This window comes from Impatiens glandulifera, chromosome 5 (assembly GCF_907164915.1).
Source record: "Impatiens glandulifera chromosome 5, dImpGla2.1, whole genome shotgun sequence".
Lineage (NCBI taxonomy): Eukaryota > Viridiplantae > Streptophyta > Magnoliopsida > Ericales > Balsaminaceae > Impatiens > Impatiens glandulifera.
The window spans coordinates 9,571,695-9,581,197 of NC_061866.1; the positions used below are offsets into that span (position 1 = coordinate 9,571,695).

At 28.9% G+C, this 9,503-nt stretch overlaps 1 protein-coding gene across 1 annotated transcript; it reads right to left on the reverse strand.

Annotated features, from left to right (window-relative positions):
* Nucleotides 1–7,117: 7,117 nt before the first annotated feature.
* Nucleotides 7,118–8,331, reverse strand: LOC124940612 (cyclin-D3-3-like). Its single transcript, XM_047481134.1, has 4 exons — nt 7,875–8,331; nt 7,607–7,802; nt 7,410–7,534; nt 7,118–7,328 (listed from the first exon to the last, which is right to left on the reverse strand). The coding sequence occupies exons 1-4, from the start codon at nt 8,256–8,258 to the stop codon at nt 7,176–7,178; spliced, it is 858 nt and encodes a 285-aa protein (XP_047337090.1). The 5' UTR covers nt 8,259–8,331; the 3' UTR covers nt 7,118–7,175.
* Nucleotides 8,332–9,503: the final 1,172 nt, after the last annotated feature.

A 9,503-nucleotide genomic window follows, 5' to 3' on the forward strand; every position in this document is an offset into this window, starting at 1 on the left:
GCTCGAGGAGAGAAATATTCTAATTTATATTTGATGCAAACTTCGATATGCGAGGATAATGTGAATGTTGTAAGGAGTAAGATGCTTCTAAATTATGGTACATAAGACTTGGTCACATCAGTGAAAAAGGATTGAATATGTTGGTTAAGAAAAATGCTATTTCTGGTTTGAGTGAGACCGATTTGGAGAGATTTTCTCATTGTGTTGTTGGAAAACAAACTAGAGTATCGTTCAAGCATAATCTTCCTTCAAGAAAGTCAAAAGTCTTAGAGCTTGTGCATTTAGACGTTTGTGGTCCTTTAAAGGTACGAACTATTAGTGGTTCTCTTTATTTTGTAACGTTTATTGATGATCATTCCAGGAAGCTTTGGGTGTATGTTTTGAAGTCTAAAGACGAGGTTTTAGACAAGTTCAAAGAGTTCCATGCTCTTGTTGAAAGAGAGACCGAGAAGAAGATCAAGTGCATTCGTAGTGATAATGGTGGTGAATATTGTGGTCCATTTGATGCATACTGCAGACAACAAGGGATTAAACATCATAAAACACCTCCAAAGACTCTTTAGTTGAATGATCTTGTAGAAAGGATGAACAAAACAATTGTTGAGAGGATTAGATGTTTGTTTTTAGAAGCAAAGTTATCTCAAACGTTTTGGGGTGAAACATTACTCACAGTAGTACATGTTATTAATTTGAGTCCTACAGTCGCTTTGGACGGTGAAGTTCCAAATAAGGTATGGACTCGTAAAAATATTTTGTATGATCATTTACGAGTATTTGGATGCAGGTGCTCTGTTCATATTCCAAAGGATGAAAGATCAAAGTTGAATGTGAAGAGTCGAGAATGCATTTTCTTGGGTTATGGCCAAGATGAATTTGGTTACAAATTTTATGATCGAATTGCAAAGAAGCTTGTCAGAAGTCGTGATGTCATCTTTTATGAAGATGAGACTATTGAAAACATTGATAAAGCTAAAAATAGTGAGTTGAAGGAAAAAGGTGATTGGATAAATTCAGATCTAGTTCAATTATCTGAATCACCTAATTCAACAAAAAATCAGTTGCAACAGGATGATTCTCAATATGAACATGACGTTCAAGTGGATAAAATTAGTAACGAGCAAGAGGAATTATCTACAATTCCATCTAGAAGATCAACAAGAGATAGACAACCTTCTACGAAATATTCTATTAATGAATATATTTTAGTGACTGATGGGGGAGAGCCAGAGTCATATGAAGAAGCTATGGATAGTGAATCCAAGCATAAATGGGTTGATGCTATGAAAGATGAGATGCAATCTCTACATGATAATCATACCTTTTGAGTTGGTAGAATTACCAAAAGGAAAGAAAGCTTTGAAGAATAGGTGGGTATACAAACTGAAGCAAGATGATCACACTTCAGCTCCACGGTACAAAACTCGTTTGGTTGTCAAAGGGTTAGTCAAAGAAAGGGAATTGACTTTGACGAAATTTTCTCTCATGTTGTTAAGATTACTTCAATTAGAACTATATTGAGTTTGACAATTAGTCTTGATTTGGAAGTTGAACAGATGGACGTGAAGACAACCTTTCTTCACGGTGATTTAGATGAAGAGATTTATATGGATCAACCTGATGGTTTTGAGGTCAAGGGTAAAGAGAATTGTGTTTTCAAGTTGAATAAGAGTTTGTATGGATTGAAGTAGGCTCCACGACAATGATACAAGAAGTTTGAGTTATTTATGAAGCAACACAGATATAAAAAAAACTACTTCCGACCATTGTGTGTTTGTGCAAAAATTCTCTCCTGATGATTTTTTTATTTTGTTACTTTATGTTGATGATATGCTTATTGTTGGTCAAAGTGCTACGAGAATTGATAGGTTGAAACAAGATCTAGGGAAATCCTTTGCAATGATGGATCTTGGACAAGCAAAAAAGATTCTTGGAATTAGAATCAGTCGTGACAGAAAGATGAAAAAGTTATGGTTGTCTCAAGAAAAATATATTGAGAAAGTGTTACAAAGATTCAATATGGAGAATGCTAAAAGTGTCGGCACACCTTTAGCGGCTCATTTTAAATTGAGCTTCGAATATAGTCCTTCATATGATGATGAGAAGGAATATATGAAGAATGTTCTCTATAGTTCAGTTGTTGGTAGTCTTATGTATGTTATGGTTAGCACAATACCAGATTTAGCTTATGTTGTTGGTACTGTCAGCAGGTTTCTTTCAAATCCGGGAAAAGAACATTGGGAAGCGGTGAAGTGGATATTGAGATATCTCAGAGGCACATCAAGTATGAAACTTTGTCTTGGAAATGAGAATCCGAATTTAATTGGTTATACCGACTCAGATATGTCAAGTGATGCTGATTCAAGAAAATCCACTTCATGCTATTTGATTAATTTTGGAGGGGGAGCTATTTCTTGGCAAACGAGACTACAGAAGTGTGTTGCGTTGTCAACCGCGGAGGCTGAGCTTATTGCAGCGACGGAAGCTTGTAAGGAGATGATTTGGGTTAAGAAGTTATTATTTGAACTTGACATTGTGCAAGAAAGGTATGTGCTTCTCTGTGATAGTCAAAGCGCTATTTATCTAGCAAAAAATTCAACATTTCATTCTAGATCTAAACATATTGATGTGAGGTATCATTGGATATGGGATGTGTTAGATGAAAAGTTGTTGATTTTAGAAAAGGTGCATACAGACGATAATGGCGCCGATATGATGACTAAGGCACTACCACTAAGCAAGTTCATGTTTTGTTGTTCAACCGCCGGGTTGATAACATCTTTCCCATAGTTGTGAGGGGGGAGTTTGTTGGGTTTTGTTTGGGCTCCCAACTATGAAAAAGGTCCAATAGAGTTCAAGTTCACTTTTAATTCATTAAGGGTATTATAGTATTTAAAAGGTTATGTTATAACCTAATTGCTCTAGTATTTAAAGAGCGGCAACCATCATTAAGAAGTAGAAGTCAAAAATTAAAAAGAGATGAAGAAAGAGAAAATTTTGTAGCAGATTTTCGCTTACAACCGTGCAGGTTCATCAAACTCACGATCGGAGATTCAAACGGGGCTTAAAGGTTCTTCCTATTTTAAGTTTTTATTTGACTTGTTTGGGACCAAAAAGTTGTATCTTTTAGGGTATGCCCGTTTATCTTTCTACGGTATTAAAATGTTGTTATACCTTGTTTGTATTCCCGACTCTAATTTTAGTGAAGCTTGAACTGGACCTAAAGTCCCGTGGTTTTACTCCTTGACTTGAGGAGGTTTTCCACGTAAAAATTCCGTGTGTGCATTGTGTTATTTATTTCCGCTTTTACTTGTGCTTTATTTTCTCCTAAGTTTTTCAATCAAGTAGGAAATAAAATATACGTTTTCCCCCAACAAGTGGTATCAGAGCTTAGTTAGTTGTTTAGGACTTGATTGAATTATGGAGATAAGCACAAGTAGGATGATTTTGCTCAACGGTTCAAATTATCAAATTTGGAAAGGAAATATGAAGAATTTGTTATTTGTTAAGGCTTTACACTTACCCTTTTTGGTAGTGAGAAACCTGCATCCAAATCTGACGAGGAATGAAATTTTGAGCATGAACATGTATGTGATTTTATTCGTCAATTTGTTGAAGAGAATGTTTACAACCACATCTAACATGAGACAAATGCACAATCTTTATAGAATAAACTTGAAAATTTATATACTTCAAAGACTGAAAATAATAAATTACTCTTACTTCAGAAATTAATTCTCACTTTGTTTAGGGAACCTCTCTTATTAAGCAAAGCAAATAAATGTATTAAGTTCTTATAAAATACAGTTTCATATCTATCTAAATACAATCCCTATCAAACATAGAACAATGCATTTAGTGGGTAATCATCATTTGAAAAGGTTTTGGACAAATGATATAGAGATAAACACTTGTAATGAAATCATGAAAGCTATTTGAACAAAATAAACACTCGGATAAACTTACATTCCACATTAAAGAAGCTCTATTTTTGTTTCATTCATAATTTCTTTTATTTATTTATTTTTGTTCAAATGTATCCCATTTTTGTTTAAGCGGATCTATTATTGCACACATATTCTATTTTTTATTTATTTATTTAAGAATACGATTATCGTTTCAACTTAATATGTTTGTAGTGTGAATCTATTTACCTATCAAACTATTGTCATTTCAATTATTTTAGCAAATTACATTTTATTATTTAAAAAATAATATATATAATTTTGTAGAAGTATTTAACTATACATATAGGAATTTAAATAAATTATTAGTCAATGGTAATCGATAAAAATAAAATAAAAAATTATAACACCTTGAAATATATCGTTCTCGTAATTAACTTAGATTTTTAAATAATATTTTTTTTATCACATTATTATTATAAATCATTAAATAATTTATTTATTAATTAAAATATTAAAATATTCTTACTATATTTTTATTAAATTTAAAAATACAATTACAAATTCAAATAATTTACTTATTTATCAAATATTCTTTTAATTTTTTTACAAAATCCAAAAATCAAGAAAAAACTAACATTTATTTGAATTTAAATATTTTTTTTATAGATATATATATCATATAATTTTGTACATAATAATAATTCACATTCATACTAACATTATTTATTAAGACTGCGGATACCATGAACTAATTCTTAAAATGACCGAGTTTTGTTCAACTTCTCAAACTAATCTATACCTTCGTTCCTAAATTAACATATTTGACTATTCAACCTCATTATTTGTAGTTTTTAATTAATTAATTAATATATTTACATTTAAACTTATTATTATATATATTTAAATTATTATTTTTATAAATTCGATATATATATTTAAATTATTATTTAATAAATTTAATTATTTATATTTTTATATATATTCTAAATTATTATTTTTATATATTTAATTATTTATATTTTGTTTACATTCGAATATGCTAGTATTGAACTAAGTAGGTTTTCATCTTTCTTAAATTTTCATTAATAACAACATTAACATATATCTTTTCACCTTCCAATATCATCTTCCAATATCATTTGTTTAGTTGTTAAAAACAATACCATTAAAAAATTAATTAGAATATTCACAATAAATTTATTAAAAATAAACAGTACAATGAAAAAATTAACTAAAATACTCACAATAAATCTATTAAAAATAAACATTATAATAAAAAAAATTAGATTATACTTCTCATAAAAAAAAATTGTATTGAGTAAATATTTATGAAGAATTATAATTTAAATATATTGTTTTATGAAAAATTATATAATTTAAATATATTGTTACGGAAAATAGAATTTTATATTTTTTTGGAAAATTGGTGGAAGTGGTTAGGAAACTTATTGTTTTCTTATATCTCTGAAATTGTTAACGTTAAATTCTATGTTAGACTTGTTCGTTGATTAATATTTTTTACTTATATTTTTATTATTGTTTCTTAAATGATTAATTTCGTTATGTTTTGACTTTATTTAATAAAATTTTGAACGATCGTTTATTTGTAATGTTTTTGTCACTCTGTTTAAACAATTTTCATTTATATAATATTGGATAAAATTATTTTTTTATATATATAAATTAATAATTAAAATGTAAATATATATATATATTAAAGTATAAATAATCTAATTTATAAAAAAATAAAATAATATATATTAAAATATAAATAATATAATTTATAAAAATAATAATTTAAATATATCTATTAAATTTATAAAAATAATAATTTAAATATATATATATCAAATTTATAAAAAATAATAATAATTTAAATATATATAGTAATAAATATAAATATATTAATTAATTAGAGAAAAAAATGAATTTGATTAATAAAGTTGTTATTTTATGAATAAATGAAGTTCAACGATAAAGAAGATTATAAAACCGATATGAAGTCTGAAGCTGAAGATAAGGAAGATAAGAATACAGAAATTCAAGTTAAAGATAACAAAGATAAAAGTCTTGAAAATCTCAGAAATAATTCTTTCTATCAAATCAGAACGAGCTCGTACAAAGAGAGAATTCAAAATGAGAAACAACAATACTCATCATCCTCTTCAATACAATCTCTTTTTATCGTTAGAGGAAGAGGAAGAGATAGAGGAAGGGGAAGAAGGCCTCTCAATAAAGATAGATGGAATGCGAAAATCCCAGGCTGGGATGATTATGTTTGAACGTAGTCTTTTCTATTTGTAATCTTTGTTTTTTAGAATGTATGAATGCTACTAATCAGTTTTTTTAGGGTCTTTTGTCAACCTTAATCATAGCCCACTTTTGGAATTTTAATGAAATGATTTTATCCGTTAAAAAAAAAAAAAAGTCAACAATAAACTGTTAGATTTTATTTTGGGAATAGGTTCTGAATACAAATTTGTTTAAGTAGACTCACTATCTGTTTAAGTAGTTTTTAAATTTTTTTGTTTTGGATAGGAATTAATTATCATAACATTACATAAAAGAAAAAAAAATTATAAATAGAACATTAATTTGTAAATTAATATAACTGATTTTAAATAATATAGATTTATAAAATTTTAAATGAAATCATCCAATAATCATTCAATTTTTTTAAAAACCTAAATACAAATTGATGTGAGATCTATATCAACAAGGGAAGAAAGCAAAAGCAATTTTGGATGAATCTTCACCCAAAATTCTAAGCGGCAACAATTTTAGCCTGACGACCAACTAATTTTTTTTGATTAAATGATAAGTGATAATTTATCAATATGATTAAAATAACAAAAGTTCATAAAAGAAAAATATTATAACATACCTGTAAAATTTACAAATTTTAAAAAAAAATTATTGAAAAAAGAAAAACTAGTTCAAATTCAATAATACAATTTTGCTTTGTTGCAAAGAAAGAGATGGACACAACTCGAGAAATAAGCAAAAACGATTTAAGAATATATATATAATCGACAGACAACTCACCAAAGATTTAGAATATTATTCGGATTTTAAAAATTTAATAAAAAAATTCCATTGGTTAAAACAAAGCACCAACTCGAATTGAATTATCAAAGATAATATAAATATATATAATTACTCATAAAAGTTGATATAATAGATAATTATCATATTAAAATTATGAAACACCATCCATTTCCACATACAAAATATATGAAACAGAAACAAACCCCAATAAATATATAAATCTCAACTTTTGGCCTCCTTGTTTGTCCGGCCAGGGCTGAGAGTGTTCCCAATAGGACTGAAGGAGGCATCCGTCACTCCTGTAGGACTGCCCGGTTGCAAATAATTTCTTGAAACTGCCTCAATAATCATTTTACAACAATCATCTACATCTCCCTGTTTACAAATATTATTATCAATTTAATATTAAAAAAAAATGGTTTTAATTTTATAGTAGTAAAATCTATAACTACTAACTTTTTGGATTTGAATGATGCTAAAAATGTGATCTTTAATATCTCCTGCATCTGCAATTCCTGTCATCACTAATGTAGCTATGGATGCAGCCAAGATAGAAGGAAGATAATTCATAAACCTACAATCTATGTTTAAAAAAAATCAATATTAATCATCTTATCAAAACAACTAATGTAATAAAAAAAACATCAGTTTACCAGAAATAGAATCTAGTAAGAGGCATTCACATCGCCGGAGAAACTCGCCGGAGAAATCATGATTAAATTTCAGGTTTTTCGCGATATAGCTAAGAAAACAAAGTGGGGTAACTGGGTTCATCTTCCATTGAAGCTTAGACAAGACAAGAATCTCCATCCTCTGAATAGTCTTTGCTTCAAACACATTCTTCTCCACCTTAAATTTAACAAAACATTAGTAAATGACTATGTTTTGATTTTGGGTTGTAATTTGTAGTTTTGTACGTACTTGGAAATTGGATAAAGTGGGGAGATGGGTTTCTTCCATTTTGGCTGCTAAAGAGAGACAAGCTACGGCGGCGAGATGGGTTGTCCATGGCGGCGGTCTGTTTTCTTGTTGAAAGAGGAGAGTGTTTAATAATAGGTTGTCGAAGTAGTTGACGGCGAGGACGGCGGTGGCGGTGGAGAAAGAGTGATGGGTATTGGCTTTGAGAATCCAATCGATGGATTTGGTTCTTGCTCCGGCGAGAAATGTGTTGGTTTGGAGAAGACTGGTGTTTTTGGGATGTTGTGTTTGTTTTGAAAGCATAGAAGCTATGGATTCTTCTTCAATGGTGATTGGGTATGTTTGGTTTGATGATAAAGAAGAATGAGTTCTTTGGTTTTCTGCCATTTTCAGTTCTTGAGATGTTTTGAAGATTCAATTCATTATTATAAGACTCGGGAGAGGAGATGATGGCCGGATAAATGGCACAAAAACCGCGAGAGATCTCTCTATTTATATTATATTTAACTGTTCGTTTTACATCGGAAATATAATATATATATATATATATATAAATAAATGTTCATCTATTATCTCTAAAATATAAAAAAATAAACACATTATAAAAATAATGAGATTAAATATTTAAGAGTAATAATAAAAAAAAATGTTCACCAAAAAATAAACATAAAATAACATATAATTTAACGTTAACAATCTCGAAAACCTTAACAAGATCAATGAGTTCAACAACCGGCTCCGCCGGTTTTTCAGAAAAGATTTCCCCTATCGTCGTAATGATAACGTTTTGAAGTAAATGCATCAGTCGACTGCGATTACTTAAAGTTCTACTATTCTTTTTAACAAAATAGTTCACATGAAAATAATTAGGATAGAGACTCATCGACTCAATCCAGTGGCGGACCCAGAAATATTTTCTCGGGGGGGCCAAATACATAATAACGTAGCATTTTTTGGCTATCAAATAAATGCATTTTTAATTAAAATTTTACTCGATAATTACATAAAAATACTAATAAGCACAATTACTAAATTATTCTTGTCCATGAGTCGGTACAAAAGAAGACAAATATCTTCATTACGTTGACAATACCAATCAATCAATTCAAGAAAATTTCCTTTATTTGATGAACTACTTGACTCATCATGTCCTCGAAAAGGTAATCCTTGCCTCAATAGAAAGCGTGTTACATCAAATATTGTCGTTAAACATGTGTGATAATTTATTTATATATCACGACCATGTGTACGTAAAACGTTTCTCACGTTATGTCTTTAATCTTAAAATGATTCAAATTGAATTCTAGATTCAATATGACAACTATTTGAAGTTCTCATATGACGATTGAATCTTTCTAATGCTCTTTTCCAATTTTTGTACGCATCTCCTATAAATGTATCATCTACGTTTTCTCTATTTAAAGGTTTGAAAAGATAACACCAAAAACAAAATGATGCATCTTTTGATATGCTATATTCTAACCATGTATATTTGATCAGTAACATTAGACTCATTAGTAGGCTCATTAATTGATTGAGAAGACTCATGTTGGTCATGTGATGTAGAAGTACAAATTCGTTTATAGAACATCTTCATTATTCTATATCCTACATAAAATAAATGATTAAAAA